The following is a 21,156-nucleotide window of genomic DNA, read 5'->3' as shown; positions in this document are numbered from 1 at the left end:
TTTCCAAATCTTTAGAAGAAGTTTACCCTGAACCCTGAAGTTAAAAGTTTTACAGTTTAGCTCTATAAAACAGAACGATCTGGTACATGAAATTGATGTTGAACATGAATTACCTCTACTTCAGAAATGTGCATTTAAATCAAATCTTCAATAGCAGTTTCACAGTACTTCGGTGAACAGAGAACTTGACTGTGAGTGACATTTCAACGCCAAGAAAACATGTGTACCAAAAATAGCTCTTGTTCATGCCCTTGAAAAAAATATGTAAGCTTTAAGAGATATAAGTATTGTAAATACTAAAAGAAGTCACTTCTCCCAAATATTCACCATATAAAATGGCTGTTGGAAACCCTCCAGCGGCAATTGTTAAATGCAGCCTTCATATTTTTATTCTGTTAAACCCAGCATACAAGTCTGAGAAAACATTTTCAGCAAACATTCGAGCAACACAAAAAATATATCAGAAAAATACTAAGTCTACTGTACAAACACATTTACTGCTCTGTGTTGATGGTTTACAGACCGACATCTGAAATCAACAAATTAACACCAGTACATACATATAAAAGAGCACCCCAGTTGTATCTTGTACAATAAAGTACCTTTTGTATTTCTAATGAGCCATTGCAGGGATTTTAAGGCACATAAGACAAACAGCTCACATATTGTCGCTGTCTTGTTCAGCCGTTACTTATTGGCTTTTTTCATAAATTCCTGCAAAACCATCCAACAAACCACATACTCAGCACAGCTGCCGTGTGTTAACTAGCTCAAATAAAGCACACTGTGTCTTGGCGGTTGCTGTTTTGGGCCTATATGACTCAAATAAGGAAGTTCTGTTGTCTAAGAAGCCCACACCAAGGCCAGCCTTACCAAGCTCTTTTGTGAATGGAAACTCCACCGTTTAAGATTACACTATGTAACACAATTTTTGTTCCTGGGTAGTAAGTGTTATTTCCTAATTGCTTATGCCTCAAAAGTATAGAAAATGGCTATTATTCCCCACAAACTTTGCTTTTGTGACCAGGACAGTGATATTTTGAAATATCACTATTTCCAATGAAAAAACAGGAGCTTTTGTTTCTTTTCGTTCACATAAAGTCAGAAAAAAAACAACATATGAATCCAAATTAACATGTATTTATACTAAAGTAATACAAAAAGGACTACAAAAGATTTAGAAGTGAGTAGTTTTTCGAGATTTACAATTATACTGTAAATTTACTACCCAGGAACAAAAATAAATAAATAATTTTTTTACATTGTGTTATAGTACAGTAAGTAAATGGCATTTGGTGTAATTCAACAGAAATTAACAACTATATCCTAACGGTCAATGACCTCCAGAAGAACCGACAATGTTGTGCATGCTTCACTTTGATTCCAAATGGTGTTTTAACTTTTTTTTTTTAGTAATTCATTCTTAGAACTTGCACTCTTTCCTCCTGATGGTTTGCATCTGATCAATTCAGGGACATGAAGCTTTTTCTTTAAGAACATAAGAAAGTTTACAAAAACTAGAGGAGGCCATTCGGCCCATCTTGCTTGTTTGGTTGTTTGTAGCTTATTGATCCCAGAATCTCGTCAAGCAGCTTCTTGAAGGATCCTAGGGTGTCAGCTTCAAAAATATTACTGGGGAGTTGGTTCCAGATTCACATGAGTCTTTCCTTTAGCCAGCTCGCACAAACACTCACTAAGCTCTATTTTAATGGTCTTATCTAAGAGGGAAGCATTTCCTTTAATGCTGTACAATATATTATAGCTTTCAGAGGCATCGTCAACTTACAACTGAAACACAGTAAAGGCTACACACCAGACATGATGCGGCAAGCGAAACTGTGCAGCGATGTGACAAAATGAAACAAACCTAAGTATCTTTCAAATCACTGGCAACACAAGACAACACAGGGTTGTGACACCAAGGTGACGTGAAATAAATAGAACTGAATCTTATTTTTTGCAATTTATGAACCAGGGAATTGACCAATCAGAGAACAGCTTCAATGCACATGGTCCAGCAGGGTGAAGCAGTATCCAAAATGACAGAGGAGAAACTAATACTTGCTGTGGAAAAATACCCATAAACATGACTAAGATCATTGCAATTATAAAGGTACAGATTTTAAAGATAATAAACAGGGGCCCATTTCAAAGGCACTCATAATTACTACATCATGTTGACGAATATGTACCAGTCTTGATCATAGCTTTGTCAATAACAATTTTTTGTTAGTTTTACTGATTTGGCAGTTTCCAATCTGTCGCATTGCCTTTGTGTCGCTTCTGGTGTATGTGGTCATGTCGCTGAGAAAGTATTTTATCGCCCAATGAAAAATCGCATCGACTCTGGTGTGTGGCGGCCTTAACTAAACAAAATAACAAGGATTTGACCTTGTTTACTGCTGGCAATAACTGCTTTTCTAGAACAGCCCTTAAATATATTTAATTTAATAATCAGGATGTCAGCTTCAATATCTGTTTTATAGCTTGAATGTTTTAATTTACATGCAAGATTTAATTTACTTGCATTACATAATTTAAGAGCATTATTCCATCCCCAGCTCAGTTGATTAGTCAGAGTATAAAATGTTATTTGTCTGCTTTACAATAAGTAAGTTTAACGAAATCTAGGAGTTAAAAAATTATAACGAATACAAATAAAAGTTAAACCCAGCTCAAAAAGTGTAATCATTTCAAATTATGAAACAACTGCTTTTACCTGAATGACAAATATTATTCAGGAGAGCGAAGAGACCCCTCTTAAGCAGAAAATTCCCTCGGATCTCAATCAATTGGAAGACTGTGACTGCCTTGTGCACTGTAGTTGTCGATTAATAACGTTTGTCTACATGGTTCTAAAGTGGTTATCTGACAACTATTTCAACTAAGAAATGGTACATTTAAAACACAGGCGCTTCACAGTTTCTCTTTTATCAGGCTGCTTATTCTACAACCCTGTCCACTGCTTCCTTTGTTCATGCTTTATTCCCAAGGAATTGTCTCCCAGCTGTGGAAGCCAAGAACAAAGCTCGCACTTCTTAAGTCAAACTCTGTGATCTTCTTGGCCTAGAGCTCACTGATGCAATACAGTGATTAGTGATGTTGTCAGGCTACTCCCGAGGCTTGGGCTTCAGTGAAGTGTCTGCTGGAGATCAAACTTCAACTGAGCTTTGTACTGCCATGAGTGTGTCTTATTATTAATAAATGAACCCAGGCCTTGAAGCATGACTATTATTTAAACTACACAAACATTTTTCAGTTGCAGAATATTCAAATGTTAAGGTCACCAACAAAGACCCTATTGAAATATAAAGGTCTTTGTACAGTATCTTCCCCCCTTAACCATGAAAATATACTGTTTACTGCTGCATGCACATCTTCTGTCTGTATTATCTGCAACCAAACAGTAGTGTATTTAAACTTACAATGTAGCACATGTATGTCTCTGTACTCTTAATCATTTTAAATATAATTGTTTTGTTGACAGGCATACAGGGAAGATGAATAACATTTTATCAGATCTCAGGTATAAAAATTATACTGCTGGGCAACTTTTGCTTTTACAGTGCTTTCTTTTGGAGAAGTTTGTGTCAGTTATTTGCTCACACTGCCCAGAAGTTATTGCTGAATTATACCTTGCTGGCTTGATAGCCGGCTTGGTATTCCCAACCTTAAAGTGACTGCCTTTTTCATGAACGGTGTCCCTCCCAGCTCTGCTTTTGACTTTAACTTAGTCAAGATAAAGAATAAAGAGTCACCATCTTTATCTGTGTCATTCATGAACAACAACTGGCAACATACTAGTACCACAGTCAGGTGCCAAGTGTCATCAGAGAACAAGCAGAGCAGCACGGTTTTTAAGGGACGTTTCTCTGGGTAGGACTCAAGCCCATAGAGACTTATTTGGAGCGTTAATGCTAACATGTTAAATGGTATTTTACAGACACAAATACGCTGCATGTTTGCTAATGTAAAATACTGGAAAATGTGTTTACATTTTATACAGTATAAGATAAACGGCTTTGGTAGATACTGTATTGTACTGTACCATACTAGATTGATATACTGTCTAGAAAGTATACATTTTTGACGAATATTTATTGAAACGTCAGTTATTCTTCCAGAAGTTCTAAATATAGAAAATGCTTAATCACATTTTCTAAACGCACAGACTAAAGGAAACAATGTAAAAGAGAAGAACACAGATGCTGTTGTAATTCATTTTGTTCTAGGAAGGGAACTTTGCGTACAACCTACTAAAATCCAGGTTGGAAGTCGTGTGTAACTTAGACAAGTGTTTATATAAAACAGACAATATGAACAGGCCCTGAATATACTGTAACAACAGATAGAAAAGGCATATAGTAGTTGCATGGATTACTGCACACTGCATGTGCAGTGAAAAAGCTCAAAGTGGCTTGGCAGGTAATCTCAGCCGTGTTTTTGCCAACTGAGATTTAACAGTTTCAGTACATTTCCCAAACATGTTGTATACATTTTTATTAAGTATGTGCAGAATATTCTGGAAGCATTTAATAAAATCATGAATCAACATGGAGTTATTAAAACTAATTAAAATGGTGTAATTTTATTTTGCACTATTATAATTTCTGTTTACTATTATTATTATTATTATTATTATTATTATTATTATTATTATTATTATTATTGTTGGAGAGCAACATACAGTCAGGGCTTTCCTTGTGGAGTTTACTGCTATAAATGTACAGGTACAGTACTGTACATAGCTTTGTGGTGCTCTCTTGAGTAGCTGTTATACAAACAACTTTGACTAGTAAAATAAAGGAATGAATGTATTTTAATGTACATGATTCTTATATAAACCTTTTTTTATGTTAAACGTTTGATATTATGTTCTGTACGTACCTTACATCCAAAAGTTCAATGATGACTGTCTAAAATATAATTCAGGCATTAACTTTTGAACAGCATTTAAAGGTCAGAGGAGAGTCATGAAAAGATCCCACAGCTTCCACCAGTCCTTCTTTTATTGTCAAGTTCCTTTACGGTAAGTCTGATTTTAAATTGCACTGTAAACAGATATCAATGGGTTTGAAATATGCTATCCTGTAATACACATTTAGTGCTGTCTAACAATCAATCAACACCCTCAAAATACTGTTTACAATCCAGCCTCATAATACACCATTTTAATATACAATTCAATTTAATTTAATTTAATATACAATACAATTTAATCAACTACAATGGCCAAAAGTCTATCACCAAAGCGTATTCACACAAGTTAAATTCACACAAGTTGAACAAACCTAAATATCTGCCCAAATATGAGGCATAAATTTGGTCCCCTTCATAATTAATACTGAGCCAGCTGTCGATGTACTTTCAAGTCACCCTAAGTCTGTGTGTGTTGCTAAGCAATCATGCCAAGCACCTATACAAAAACCTGCATCAAATAAGGAAGATGTCCAAAGGAAAGCTTCTACTGTATAAGGTTGGCATGAGGACAAAACAAAGCTGTTTTAAATTATATTAGTGCAAAACAAGGGCCTGCTGACAGTTAAAGGCATCTTATAACTTGATTAATAAACTGTGAGCGGATGTTGGCAGCCACAGTGCAAAACAGAAGAGAATATGGAAGGTGATTATGAAGGCGTGTACTGTAGGTGGGTTGACTTGACAAAGGTTTGAGATCAACCAGCTACTCGAAAGGGAGAAAAGCCTCATCTTGCTTGTATTTTTTCTTATATTCATATGTTCTAACCTGTATAATAGTACACATTGAAATCTTATTTTCATTATAATAACATTATTTTGTGCTAAGGTTGAGGTGGTTTGGTATTTTTGTTCTGTTTGCTGTGTATTTGAAGAATTGTCCTGTGTACAGAAATCAAATATAAATTTAGCGAAGTCAACCTCTATGACATTTCCTCTCATTAATTTGGCTCCAAGATGCTGCATGTTTTTTACATTATCATAGAAACTAGCCTAAAATTTCAATCAAAATATGGCCTCTGTACCATTGTAAATTAATCTCCCTTAGTTTCTCCAAGGATCTGGTGGCCCTAGTTCAAAAAGTATGCTCACACAAAAACATCATTCATGTTTTAACTTAGTAACAAAGTAATGAAATTTACTAATGAAGAAATTGGTTTAGAATTATGAATTAGGTTACAAGATTTCGGGCATACGTCCCTATGGTTTCTCTTTTTGTTTTTAAGAAAACCCCTAAAGTCAAACTGAAATGAAATACACACACACACACACACACACACACACACACACACACACACACACACACACATTAAATAGAAAATAACTGCTCATGTCTCTCATAAGAAGGAGTTGCCCTACAGTTCAAGAAATTGTTAAATTGGAAGCAGCACATGCAAGCTGTATATGTACCATAAAGTCGGGAGACAGATACAATATCCTATTCATAAAAGTGGGAATCTGTACAGCTGCTATCTAGGTCACATGCCTCATGCATGGAATACTATGATAAAGGTAACAGGATAAACTGAGGCCATTTTATCAATGTAAAGGACAAAAAATAAACACTTTATGCAAAGTTCACATCACTTTCATTTTACCATAATTTAATTATGGATAGACTTTTTTTTATATAACAAACACATACCAGATGTGTTTTTATAGATTCAAACCGTTTCTAAATGTACAGTGAGCACATCAGACCCCTTTTCTGTTCCCCTTTTATTCTGCAGAGCTCCTCTGTTTTGCTGGTAAGTTAGAAGACAGCAAAAGGGTTTTGATGTTACAAAAACAAGGCAGTTGCAGAATGAAAATAATGTGCATTGTAGAAAACTGGCTTGAAACTAGTGAGGAGCAGTACAGATGAACATGTTTTAACATACCTTTTATCAATCTCTTTCCATGATATGAAACAGCATAGTATAGACATCTAACAGTCAATGGTTTGAAAACAAAAGGCTGATGCCTAAGACCCTGTTTCTTGTCCTTATGAGACAGTAGCTCAGGTTTATCAAGGTATAATATTTGTGAAAGGAAAATCAAACTGTTAGTGTAACATAACTTAAATATATTTAAAAAACTTAAGGCACAGTTTCTAGTCTTCTAAGCTGTTTGTTTTATTTCACAAATTGTTGAAAATTGCATTTTGGAGTTAAGATCTTGATAAATTTCAGGCAGCTACATGTACATAAAGTAATCCCTTCTGATGCACTGATATACTTTCAAGATACAGTATTCGCAGGCTGAAAGCCCTCTCTGACAGGCACTATCCCAGCACTGTCAATCCAATCAGTAAACTTGGTACTCAGTTAGCGGCCATTCTTCTCACTGAAGAGCTAAAAGGTTACCTGAGTCAGCTGGACTCAAATTGTTTAGCTAGGATGGGAATATGCTTTAGTTGCAACACAGGGTCAATGCTGCACCAGTCCCAGTCTGAGCTAAAGCAGGAGTTATAACAGAAGCACAAATAAGAGCTCTGACCAAAAGTTTTCCATCACCCTATAAAATTAACTAATTTTGCTTCATAAAGTCGAATGAAACCTGCTGAATAATGTTACATTAACATATTGAATTACATACCGCTTTGTAGTTTTCCACATTCTTACTGGAAAAATGACTAAAAATGAAAAATATGACATTTTTAAATCTAACATAAAATACTGTACTATTATTATGGCTTCCGTTAGATGCGATATCATTTTGTAGTTTCTTTGATTACATGTTAAATAAAATATCTATATTATGTTATATATATATATATATATATATATATATATATATATATATATATATAATATATATATATATATATATATATATATATATATCCTTTAAATTCTGTCTCAATCTTAAAATTCTAAAATTCTAGGTGATGCTAAACCTTGGTGTACATTGACTGTGATAACAACAAATGTTGCACTATTTTACATTGATAAGTCATTTTTAACAAAGATTATCCAAAATAGGGTATCCCAGTTGTTACTTTCTAATGAATAAAAACAAATGCCAATGTGTACAATGCATTTGTTATTAAATGCTGTATGATGTCAAACTCAATCAACATGGCCATTTCTTTGTAACAATGTAGCCTTTTTGTACCACAAATAGTGTATGTTAATAATTACTGAAAAAGCAAAATGATGCAATATTCACTGCCATCTCTGCTGTTCATATAAAATAGTGGATGTGAAACAGCCATAATCTATGACTATAATGTCTCAGTACTTTAAATGCGGTCAAAACTGCTTCCTCATCCAAAAATACAACAATCCAAATTCTGGATCCTTCACCAAATTCTAACAGCCTACACTTCATGGTACAAATGAAAATGAATTAATACAGAACACGTTCTCTATTTTCAAAGATCACTTTTAGAATACAGGTGAAAGCAAAGAAAACCAAGATTATACCGATTAAACTGAAAGGCATAGGGGCTGTTTCCTCAGGAGGCAGGCTGTTGGTTATGGCATCACAAAATCGTGGCAATTAATGTTAATATGATAATTGTGAAACCAGACATGTTTCTATGAACGTGGGTGTTTACAGTTACATAGAGACTTACACTATTATTAATTCAACTACTGAAGGATATGCAGGTGGATGTCCTAAAACAATGCATTGTCCATTAAAAACTATTGACACAGCTTTACATAGACATGACAACACCCCAGAGAAAAACTAGTATTATCCGTGCCGTGCAAAAAACAACCATCTGCAAACAAATCCCTCCCATAAAATGAATAGACAGTGAGAGACAATATGATGACATGCGTAGCTACAGTAATTTTTAATATTATTATTCTTGAAGGGGGGGAATCTAATAAATAAGTAACTGTAGTTTTAAATATATACATATTTTAACAGTTGTACTTCATATTAACTTTTCTGTCCAGGCAATATTCTCTAAACAGCAGTTTACAGTTAACTTACAGTGTCATTACATTACAGTGTCATTACATTGCATTGCATTACGCACTAACCTGTTTTTCAACGGCTGGCTTTTCAGTTCGTAATACGTTTTAGGTTCTTCATGGAATTCCTCGCCGACTTCAAAATCGGGTACTATCCCCGATTCAGACTGCATTCTTTCCGCTGTCAGTGTCAAATTATACAAATACAAAGAATAAAATAAAATGTAACAACGTTCCAAGTGTCAAACACCCAGTACCAGCAGCAGTGGCTCCAGAACTCCGGTCCTCTTCCCATCTACGCTTAGATGGCGCTAGAGTTTGTAGGAGTTGTAGTTTTCCCAAACATTTCTAGAGAGGCTTTCGAAGGGAATGAGGAGGATTTAAAAACTACAAATCCCAGATTGCTCCGGGGCATTGACATTCGCTAGCGTGTGTCAGGCTTGGTGTTTTGATACAGTGTCAATGCTTGCAGCTTTTCATTGGTTGCAGTCACCAATGGAATGTCACCCTTTTCATTCCTTGGCACCACGGTTGGTTTTGGCAGAAATGTTCGGTAAGTGGAAAGTGCTGTGTAATTGTTTATAGCAGTCAAGAGGTTTATAGGGGACACAACCTAAGAACACTGATAGTACTTTATATTAAATGAGAAAAACGCTCAGATTTGGTGTATTGGCGAGAAATGCTTTAAGACAAACGCGTAAATGGGTACATTGCTAAGATAAACTGATATAGTAAGCAGTCTAGAATATAACAAATCACAAACATCTGCATTGCATGCGCAGTATCTCTTTTTGCCTAATCATCATCATAATAATAATAATAATAATAATAATAATAATAATAATAATAATAATAATAATAGTGGTGCCGTTATGATTATTTACCATTATCTTGAATCAGTTTAAACATCAGAATTTGGTTACGTTACTGTTACGTTAACATATTGAATTATAATGTGTAGTTTTCTATATACAAAAAAACTGACAACAATTGAAACATTTAGAAAGCTAACATGAAATACTGTGCTACTATTATGGCTTCCAGTATACTTTTGCAATATCATTTTATAGTTTCTTTGATTACACGATGTTAAATACAAGATCTAAATTATTTTCATATAATTATGTTCATAATTAGAGTTATAATAATGTCTCAATCCTAAAATTAAAGGTGATGCAAAACTTTTGGTCATAGCTGTATTTTTTTCAGTTTCCTTCTTGTTGATCAGCTTTTCAGCAGGAATTGGGAAGTAAACTGTATGACTGAATGTCAGTGGTTTTGGGAGAGAGGGTTGTCAATCGCACATCATAACATTGCTAAAGGCAGAATTTTCCTGTGCATTGCCATGGAAATAGAGAAAGATTGTAAAAACCTGTTAGTTCTTTAAACATATTTTTGGTACAGGACCTTCAATCATAGTGAACTATATTTATGTGTTCCTAACATGTTTCTAACCAAAGATTAAGGCCTGTTAATACAAATCCATGGCTGATCAGATTCGAGAGTATGAAATCTCAATGGACAATGTGTGGAACTGTGAAATGTGAAGCAGGAAATGCCATGTCTTGGGGCTTCATGTCAGAAGGGAAAGTTGGAATACGGAACAGAATTGTTATTTTTTGGAATTTTTTATTTATTTATTTTTCCAATATCAGCTTAAAACGTTTACTGTCATCAAAGCTCAGATCCCCCAAAAACAAAATAAATAAATAAATAGAATGAAACCATTAACCTCCATTCAGTTGCCAGTGGGTTAAATCTTCTGACCCAACATCCCATTGACAGGGATGCCCCTGAGAAGGCAGGTATATTGCAAAAGTATTGCGTATTCTTCTTCTTCTTGTTATTATTCTTGTTGTTGAGCCTCAGTATAGCTCTCAAAATCATGTCTAACCGCTAAGTACATCTGGCACATACACCAGGAGCAGAATTTTGCAAGGAGTGAAGTTAATTGTTACAGTCTAGTACACCAGATGTACTTGGAGGCTTGAAACTGAGTTGTAAAAAGACACCAGGGTGAAGACTGAAACACAAAATGATAGATACTCTGAAATTAATTTAAATCAAAAGAATACATTAGTTAAGATAACTCTGATATTCATACCCCTATATATATATATATATATATATATATATATATATATATATATATATATATATATATATATATATATATATATATGGGCAGGATAAGCTTATTTGGTACTACAAATTGTTACAGGCAATATTAGGCTACAGATGTTTGGCAACATCATGTATGTACAGTCTTTTTACAATACATAGGATAGCCAATATATGTGTCGTTTTCTTTATTAGCTCTTTACTCCTAGTGCCAAGTTTACTAGTTTTCAGCAGCAAGTTACTTGAAAACTAAACGTAATGGTGTTGTGCCTTATGGTGTTAAAAAAAAAAAACAGTTTCTAACTTTTGATTTGCATTACCACAACACGGAAATACCACAATTTTTTTTTTTTTGTCAAAGAGCATGTTTTCCAATAGACAATTTTACCATGTTATTCTACCTAGTTTGTGGCACCCTGTACGAACATTTTTAGTTATAAAATAAGTCTTCAGTTTTATATGACATGAGTGACATTCATCCCAGTTCTATATATATATATATATATATATATATATATATATATATATATATATATATATATATATATATAATAATTTATAAAACTGGTCTTTCTGGTCAAAAGAGCCAACCTTCGGATTGTAACATTCCCCTTTGTTCCCAGCAGATGGCTCTCTAGTCCTGGAAAACAGTAATTAGACTGCCCAACCATTTCTTACCCTTGAACTTTGTAATGTCATTGACCCAAGGACTTCTCATTCAATATATCACTATTAATCAAAGTACTTGGACTGCAATACGCAGAGTGAAAATACAGAATACAGTGTGACAGCTGTAGATGTTTGTGGTAAACAGTATGAGTTTGCATTGAATCTGCATACAGTACAGAAAACAGACGTTATAGAAAGTTGGTTGAATACTTATGCAAGCAAGATATTTCAGTTTTTTTTTCTTAAAAATATTTCCCAACATAAAACCAATGTCACCTTATAATAATTGATTCTGAGTTTCAGTGTTTAAAAATAAAATATCAAACAGAACGAAATTTCAATGTACCATTTGTAATTCGGTAATATAAGAGAATTGGTCAGGGGTCTGAATACTTTTGCAAGGCACTGTATATCTTTAATGAACAGGGGTAGCAATTGAAAACAGACCTAAGTCAAGGTTGGAACCTCACTATGTCCCAATACTGAAAGACATTTGCTAGGGGAGGTTTGATTAAAATATTGTTAGTAATGTGATCCCCTGTCACTATTTTAAGCTCGGCAAAGAGGGCAGGAATAGATGACACAATTAGAAGTCAGGCGGTGGGTGTCTAGAATACAGTACGATTAATGCTGGAGGTTCATGGAGTACTGTAGTTCTTCCATAAATGAGGATATCAGAACATTAACTGACTAGCCAGTCATAGGAAGTTTTACACCCGAATTAGTTCAAATGTAAGCAGTTCTCTTTATTTGCTTGTTGACCAAGTAAAGCCATCTGGTGTTTGTGTTACATAATGGTGGCGCTGCCTCAACAGCTCAAAGCCTGAACTTTTTATTTAACTATTATAACTGGCATTAGCCAATTACCACAGTATACAGTCTTCTCCCAGGAAGTTCTTGATTCATTGCTGGTTCTAATCTGTGTGCAACCTCATTCAAACAGCTAAGGATGTATGTGGCGTGTATATATGACCAACAGCTGCATTAATGAACACCTCATTTGAGTTCGCAGTGTATTTACTGATGCACCAGCATAGTTGTTTTTGTATGGTAAAACCCATTACACAATTGTAGTAACATTTTAATTGTTTATCAAAAGCCATTAATACATGAAGTGTGGCAACTGAATTCAATTATGCAGATAAGGCCAAACATGACATCTGGTTTTGCCAGTAGATTACACAGGATATTTAACTGTAGATATGCTGAGATGCAGCATCTCATTTTCAGATTTGTTAGTGAAGATGGGTTTGGAAATTGTCCTGGGTGGGGGGTGGGGTGTGTGCTTTAATTCATATGGAAAACTTTATCCAGGAGGATTTAAAATGATCGGTAACATTTCCACATCTTTATATCTGCAATGTGAAACCAGTCTATAAAACATCTTATGTCGTTCCAGTATGAGACAGGAGCTGCTGTCGCTCCCGTCTGTATTACACCATCCAGTCTGCAACTGGAGATTGTACATTTGTGTAGGGTGTAATTAAAGTTATAGTTACAAACATTTAACCTAAAGTTATAATGTTCATATTTTCAAGCAAATGAGCAAAATTAAAATTATATTCCAAAGCAAAAATCACCGGAAATAAAAACTGAGATATTTTAATTGTAACCAGGATTCCGTTGTTATAAACTAAATTGATAAAATACAATGGAATTTAATATAAAAATGACGACAAAGTAACCAGGATTTGTTTTTAACAAAATTTTATTTAAAACAAGATTTGGAATGGCTAGAATGGCCCTATCTGTCTAACACCCAGGAATATTAATTAAATTAATGCTCTCAGAAGATGAAGCCACTGATCTTCGTAAGAAAACCCCATCTTGTAGAGATGAGTTCATTAATAGGTGTTGGATGTTTGCAAGGTGTGACAGAAATCTTCATAATGAAATTGTGGAACACAGACGCTCTGGTTTTTGTAAACTAGAGCACTGGAGATTGCTGGCGGCCTGCAGTGAGGAGCCTGGAACCCCTGGGGAATGCAGTTTATCAGCTAGATATATTACAGCATCATTTCACTAGAACCTCCTGAGGTACAAAAGGAATGATAGGATTTGGTGCTCTGCATATCTACCAAGAACATATATTTCCATATAAACAGCTGCCACTCTGTTCAACACTTGAAACCTGAAACCCTGGATTACAGTATGATGTACTCAAAATGACTGCATTACATTTTCAAACCCTGATCAATGAAACCTAACATGTATAGTGTTTGTGTTTTTGTGTGGGTATGGGCCAGAATAATTAATAATTGAAAAGATAGTGATGCTTGATACGGATACAAAATAAGTTACAAGCACATAATGTATGCAAAACATGCCAACTATGCGCTCTCTAAACAATTGACTATAGGAGAGAGTGACCTTTCAGTTGAATGTTAATTGAAAATATTACCTCTGTCTTTCTGGGTGATTTATTGTTAACAGCGTTGGTACCAGTCACCACTGCTTAAAGTCAAACTAAATAAAAACTAATATCTCACAATCTGTTTCTAGTGTTTTTCACTGACGTTTTATTACTATAAATAGTCAATGACAATGGAATATATGCAAATTCTCAGGTATGTTCATGGCAAATGTGTAATTTAAGATAAATAATCTAAGCCAAAAGCAAAGAAATCATTCTACCACTACATTCATATTTGACTCTCCAGTATCAGAATGATTGCTAGTCTACTGGTGAGTATACAGGCCTAAAATGTGTAAGAAAGGAGAAAGATATTACTGTAATACATATTCAACACTGGTGTCCTCAACTCATGCCCTTGTTCAAAGTGTTATTCCAAACTCCATACTTTACTATCTGTGCGTAAAATAACAAGACGATTCTTAAAACATAAAAACTGTAAAATGGCCCTGTTATCAGAACAAAACAAAACAAAAAAAATAAAATTTAAAAAACAAGGCCTAATGAATCTGTGAATACAAGTACCAGTAGTATGGGGTTCTCTTCAAAGATGATGAACGCAAAGTATTTTCATATTGATTCCTGGCTTTCATCGATTGTAGGTATTAGGGTTATGCATTTGGGGAATGTGTTTTACAATTGCACTTGGAGATCTTTGAAAGGCAGGCCATAGATGCCCACTGCCTATGCTACACTTACTTATGAAAGCATTTCATTGAGCTCTTAACAGTGGTCACTCTGCACATACATTGCTCAAAAAACAGTTTGTGTACAGAAACATACAGTGCAAAGAATTACATGTTACAAATTGTTACAGCCCTTAAAGCTCAGTCATTTTGAACTGTTTAGGTGTTTTTCCTTCACGTGTCTATAGAGGTCGAAAACCTTAAAATAGGCCCTTTAATTTACAAAGGCTCGTAATCCAATTTGTGTTGGTATAAATCCTACTGAGCTAAACCCAGAGCAAGACCACACTGTATTATGCATTGAGTATTTTTAGGCACCTACTGTCACCTATAATATTGAACCTATAAGAAAAAAAGCAAGTGGATTTATTGGAAACAAGTAGAACATAGGCGACAGGAAAACAAATACAGTAGTACTGTATTTAACTAATTGTGGGAATCTAGGAAAGTGGTATTTATGGAAAATATTATGCATAAAGATATACATTAATTTCTATGTTTTTTTGTAAGCATTGATTAAAAATATATATATATGTTTTTATAAATATGTAAATATTTTAGATATTTAACCATAAAAGGAATAGGAGCAAGGGCTGCGAGGAGTAAGCCCTGTGACTTGAATTAGGAATTATGTGCTTGCACCCTAAGGAAGATGACATGCTTTCTCCTTGGCTCGTGAGGTGAGACTGAACCGATTGGTCTCCAAAGCTGGTGAGCAAGCGCTGCTTCCCTGTAAGGGGAAAATGAAAATAATAATTTGAGAAGACTAGTGTTGCCCTAAACTAATCAGGAACGCCTATGCTTCGGGAGATTGGTTGAAGAGGTGGTGCTGCATTTTGGAGGAGGGGAGGATGGTGGAAAACACGAAAAACCAGACAGAGAATAAGTGTTCGACACAGGGCTTAAATAGGGAGGTTGATTAATAGATTAGCTTGATTAACTAGGGAGGAGCCCCTCCACCTGCTGCCCGACCAACACCCAATGGTTAAAATAAACTGCTGCATCCTGGTACCTTTGCTGTAGGTCACATTATCTGATTGCAGCTCCATTAGAATGAATTACAACACAGGATGTGATTAGGTACCAGGAAGCTGTTTTCATCTATAGCAGTGTCTCTAAAAGACCTGCAGATTAAACGATAAAGATCAAGCAAAAAATACAAAAGGTATTTTAACGAAGAAAGGTGAGATTAAATTGCTTGGACTAATAGGATGAAAACAGATTTTAAACCCTTGGTTAGCACTCTTTTAAGCATTACGGTGTTCACTTACTGTGTAACTTTAACATAATTCAAGCTGTGGATCAATGGGCTTCTTAGTGTTATGGGAAGATTGTTTGTGTTCCCTTGCATTTCTATGTAGCAAAATCTGCCAATAATCTGCAATTGTCTACAATTAAGTCAATTTTTATCCATTCCTGGCTTAACTGAAGCAAGCAGTGGTGTTTTTAATGCTGGACCACAATACCCCAATGTAAGTTTTTAAATCCCAACTTTTTTAAAAGCGGTTACTGTACTACTGTTTAGAACTTTCTTTATCATCTTAGAAAATAATATATTTGCATACCCATCATTTCTATTCGGTTTCAACAGAGTGTTACATTTTTACTTGCATGGGCAATGGAAAAGAAATATGTTTTAGTGAGCTTTAAATGCACTTCAATTATTAACTATGTAATACATTTATTCTTTATAGGCTCTATAAATCTAGGCTCTATAATGTGCTATGTTAGTTTCTTAATGTTTTTTTTTCAAATCACAAACTATTATTATTTCTTTAGTGCATGTAATTTTTTAACTGATCTATTTAAAATAGCATGGTAGAGACATACCCCCAAGGAGTATAAGATAAATGCCTCTTATGTATTTCATGATCAGTTTACTAGTGAACCAATACTCTATATTCCATAGATTGTTATTATATTGCTAGCTCTCGCCCCAAGGGTTGCATGCCAGTAACAATAATAAATCATGCTATGGATCTTTATCAGTTAAGCTCAGTGTTCATACAGCATGCTTTATAATTCAGCAAAGCACTTTGTTTAGGAGATTGTGTATTTATTGATACACACTATAAAGGTTATAAAAAGAAAGATACAAAGACATTCTGCCTCAAAGTATTTTTTATAAGTGGTTTTTAACCTTTTAACAGACCATTTTTTGTCTGACTTGGCATCTTTTGGGTTTAAAATTTCAGCTGCAACTTTGATTTAAAACAAGTTTTCTTGTAGTATCCAGTTTGAAAGAGGCTGCAAAATAAGTAAAACAGATCTCATGTGGGAATATTTTATGTAATTAATTTAACACTAAACTATCAGTGCTTGAAATTACCAGAATAATCTATGCTTACTTCAAAATGTGTGGTGGTACCATATCTATTACAATTATCTCAACACAATTACCTCATTAGTTAGTTCTCTGGAGTATTCATTTCCTGAATAAGAAAGCACTGTTTTTATGTATGTATGTATTTATTTTTGTAATCAGGACAGCTCTTGCTTCTGAAGGTGTCTTTGATACCTTGCCTCCTTTCTTATTTTTGTATTTGTTTTTTGTTGTTGCTGTGCAATTGTGTGTTGTTTTTGTTCACAGAAATATATCAAGCACAGTAAAGGCGTTTCCCGGTACAAGTACCAAAACTGTTTTACAAGTACCAAGTACGTTTCCCATAACAAATAACCAAAAATGACATCAATGGATCTAAATAGCATTTTTTAACAATTTGAACCCACAATTTAAAATAAACTGAATGATTAATTGTTTTAATTATACTTTTTTGGTTTATATTGCCTGTCTGCAATAAGCACCTAATTTAGTCCAAGAATAAATCTCAGAATCAGAATATACCCCATGCTGATACATAAGGGTCCTTCTCAAATACAAGCCACTAAATGCATTTTCAGTCTCTTAACCTCTTAATACATACGCCTTTTACGTGACCATCAAATGAGCCATTAGTGTGTTACTGGTTTTAGTTATTGATCTAAACTTGTATTTCTTATAATTCTGCTTGCAAATCATATTGCAGACCCCCAAGTTCTGGAGTGGAAATCACAGGATGAATCTATGTCACAAATAATTAGGATCCCATCTGTTAAAGCTCTCAGTATGCTTTTAGATATAGGGACCTAACCAGAGGCAAATACTGTCTGTCTTTTCCATTGGGAACTGCATAGCGACACCACCTGTTGGGACTGGATTTATGTCAACTTTAATCGACAGGATTTAAATCAGAATATATATTCTTTTCAAATCTAGACAATTTATGAATGTGCAACCTGCAAGGCCTGCAAGAAACCTATAACATATTTTATTTTAAAAAGTTATACTGTTTGAACCTATTTAAACACAACATACCATTAAAAAAAAAAAACACAAACATATATGACTGGCTAAAAATACAGAAGACAATTGTGAAATCAAAATAGTTTTATATTGGGTTTTCATTAACCTCAGGCAAAACAGTAGTCTGGATACACAGGCCCTGATTATACTGTCTGCTGTGGAATAGCCTAATGAGATATTCTTTCATAGACGGTGACAGAATTACACAGGTGGGGGTCTGAGGGGGGCTGCTGTTGGGAACAGCAATTCCCTTGGGCAAGATATTTAAGGCTTTGAAGTAGACTTTGCCACCAATGTGGCCTGCTAACAGCTTGTTAAGTTCTAACAAGGACCTCATTTTGAGGGTTTTAAACACTATGTTGCTCTTTGAAATTCTATTCTTATATCCTAGATCCTATGCAGCATCCCAGTAGAACTGCTGCTTTAGCCACAAACCTTATTCCATTGTTAAGTTCCTCTGCAACAAAGAGACCCACCCTTCCTTTCCCCTGACAGTTTCCACAAATTGATTTATTAGAGTTGCCATGTTCGAAGAGGCAATGTATACCGGTACAGTGAACCATACCTTTAAGACCATGATGCTGGGGGAGATTGTGGCTTTACAGTAATTTCAACATGAAGGTGCAGGGATATTAAAACCCAGAGAGGTTTATCAAACATTGTGTTTTGTGTACACATCAAATACACACTGAGGAACAGGATGCCATGATAAAGTAGTATCGTTTTTGTAAAAAGCTAAAACACGACAAAATTGGTAATATTCATATATTGTTTCCTTTAAAGTTTACATAAAAATACCATTACCAATGTATGCCAGAAGACTTTCTAACATATTTATTACTGAGTCAAGCGCATGTGGTGTGCTGTGCAGAGTAATAGAGATTATATACGCAGCTGCAGCATTTCCCTGCTTGCTGTGCACAGGTTCTTTCAGTTGTACTGGTGGGAGTAGACCAGTGTTTTATCAGTGGTGTTTATCATTACTTGTTCATTTTTCATTAGTCAGACTAGTTATCCTTTACTGTAAAATAAAGATACTACATATTGCATATTAAGATAACTTTCCTATTTATTATCTTTTTTTGCTTCTAATATTCCATAATAACATAATAATCCCCAGGTTTAAGTTTCATTCAATAATATTGATCTTCAGCAACTAGGTGTTAGTAATTGCCATTTTGATGAATTTTGTTAACAACCGTTAAACGTATTTTACAGGACAGATGGTTTAGCTTTGATAGACTCATACTGGGTCTGCATAATCAGATGCAAAATATGCCTATACAGTATTTTCCCCTCTGACCCTTATAATAAATGCCAGTCCTATATTTAGCATTTGCTAATGGAACATGCATCAATTCACAGGAATAATCTTTTACTGTAACTGCCAGTTTAATGTGTGGAAATACACATATTTTCAATGTCATAGTAATGGAGCCACTGTGAGTAGTATATTAATGTCAGTGTGTTTCTTAAACCTAGTCTTTATGCCATTAGCGCAGTACGAGGCAGTGGTGGGCTCCTTCATTCATTTTTCTTTTTATACTGCACATACTCTCCTGTACTGTATGTACACAGGTTTAGAGGGAGCCCTCACTTCGTTACGTTCCATCTATCAGTGTACCAGCAAAGCAGTGCTTTGGCACGAGCAAAGGGGGCAGTACAGCAGTAATGTCACATTGGCAGCGGCAGCTGCAGAGGGAAATTAAAGGGCTCAGCAGTAGCTGCAGGGAAAGAACAGAGGCGAAGGCGTGGTGTGATGTATGGAAGTGTGAACGGCCAGAATATGCGGATGCAGCTTCCTGAGAACAGCAGACTAACATACTGGTCTGTGTTGTAGCCTCGTGTGCTGTGGAGGCTCGGCTGGGGGTGAAGGCGAGAAGGGTTTAATAGGCTTTACGCTGGAGACCCATTAAGGCAGACGGGAGCTGAAACGAAAGAAACAGACAATAGAAAACAAAGGTGAGCTGCTGTTTTATAATATCGTGCTATCGGCGGTCGTAAAATGCACAATGCTGAAACAAATTTAATGTCCTCATGGATTTACTTAGCGTAACCTGACATCGTTAGATTTTATTTCTCCGAATGTTAGATATTGAAATATTAAGTCGATCCATTGCAGGCAGTTATCGTGCTGCAAATGCAGAAAAAAAAAAAAAATATTTGCCATTAATCGAGGCGAAGTCTGAACCACGGTGATGTCTGAACCTTATTATTTATCCCGGGACTTTGTAAAAGTATTATGTAGCTGAAAAATATACTGTATGTATGCACTGAATAGAAGTAAGGTGTCGTTTTCTGGGTGGAGCGTTGTGTAAGCATTCCTGTCAGAAAATGCTTTGATTGTGCAGCACGCAACTACAATGTGCCAGACCTTCTGCCAAAGATGTCAAGCTAAGTAAAGCTTAGTATGAATGACACAGTAACACAGTTACCTCGCATGCACTGCAATGTCGTGTGTAGTAAGGAAACCACTGCTTTATAAAAGAGAAAAGCTTTAAGTTGTATCCTTTTCTTGGCTTTGATTTGCCACACACTTCCAGTTTGCATTTATACATATATATATATATATATATATATATATATATATATATATATATATATATATATATATATATATATATATATATATGTTCATCTTGCGTCGTACATGAAACTTGTTAACAAGACCGTTACGACAACGTCCAGGTTTCCTGGCAACTGCATTGCTCTCCAGGTCCACACCTGTGTCTTTTAGTAATAAAAGATAAGGGAGTTAAGTCTCATTAATAGTCTATTGGTGTTTGGTTTGGGCAGAGATGTGAATCCCTTGGACACTGAACTGTCATGCCTTATTTATAAAATTGCTCTAGTGCATTAATGAAGGCATTTCAGCAGATTAACCAGTTCTTGTAGGTATAGCTTGAATGTGGTATGGTAAAGTTAAATGCATCAGATCATGTTTTCAAATGTCCTTTTTCTTGGTTCAGCAGATTTGAAGTGTGAAATGAATATGGATGTACTGAAAATAATATTGCAAAAAAGAAAGACAAAATTACA

At 35.0% G+C, this 21,156-nt stretch overlaps 1 protein-coding gene across 13 annotated transcripts in view; it reads right to left on the bottom strand.

The window, feature by feature from the left end:
• Positions 1-9,178, bottom strand: part of LOC121298129 (microphthalmia-associated transcription factor-like) — a 42,925-nt gene extending 33,747 nt beyond the window's left edge. For 12 of the 13 annotated variants that reach the window (XM_041224972.1, XM_041224974.1, XM_041224981.1 and 9 more), the window contains exon 1: positions 8,955-9,178. In XM_041224972.1, the coding sequence (XP_041080906.1) occupies positions 8,955-9,058 (104 nt within the window). In that variant the 5' untranslated portion in view covers positions 9,059-9,178. The remainder of the gene's footprint in view (positions 1-8,954) is intronic. The other variant, XM_041224978.1, reaches the window with a different exon arrangement.
• Between the last annotated feature and the right edge of the window lie 11,978 nt (positions 9,179-21,156).

This window comes from Polyodon spathula, chromosome 23 (genome assembly GCF_017654505.1).
Source record: "Polyodon spathula isolate WHYD16114869_AA chromosome 23, ASM1765450v1, whole genome shotgun sequence".
In the NCBI taxonomy this organism is placed as follows: Eukaryota; Metazoa; Chordata; class Actinopteri; order Acipenseriformes; family Polyodontidae; genus Polyodon; species Polyodon spathula.
The sequence above is the reverse complement of the archived record's forward strand: the minus strand, read 5'-3'. Positions and strand labels throughout refer to the sequence as shown.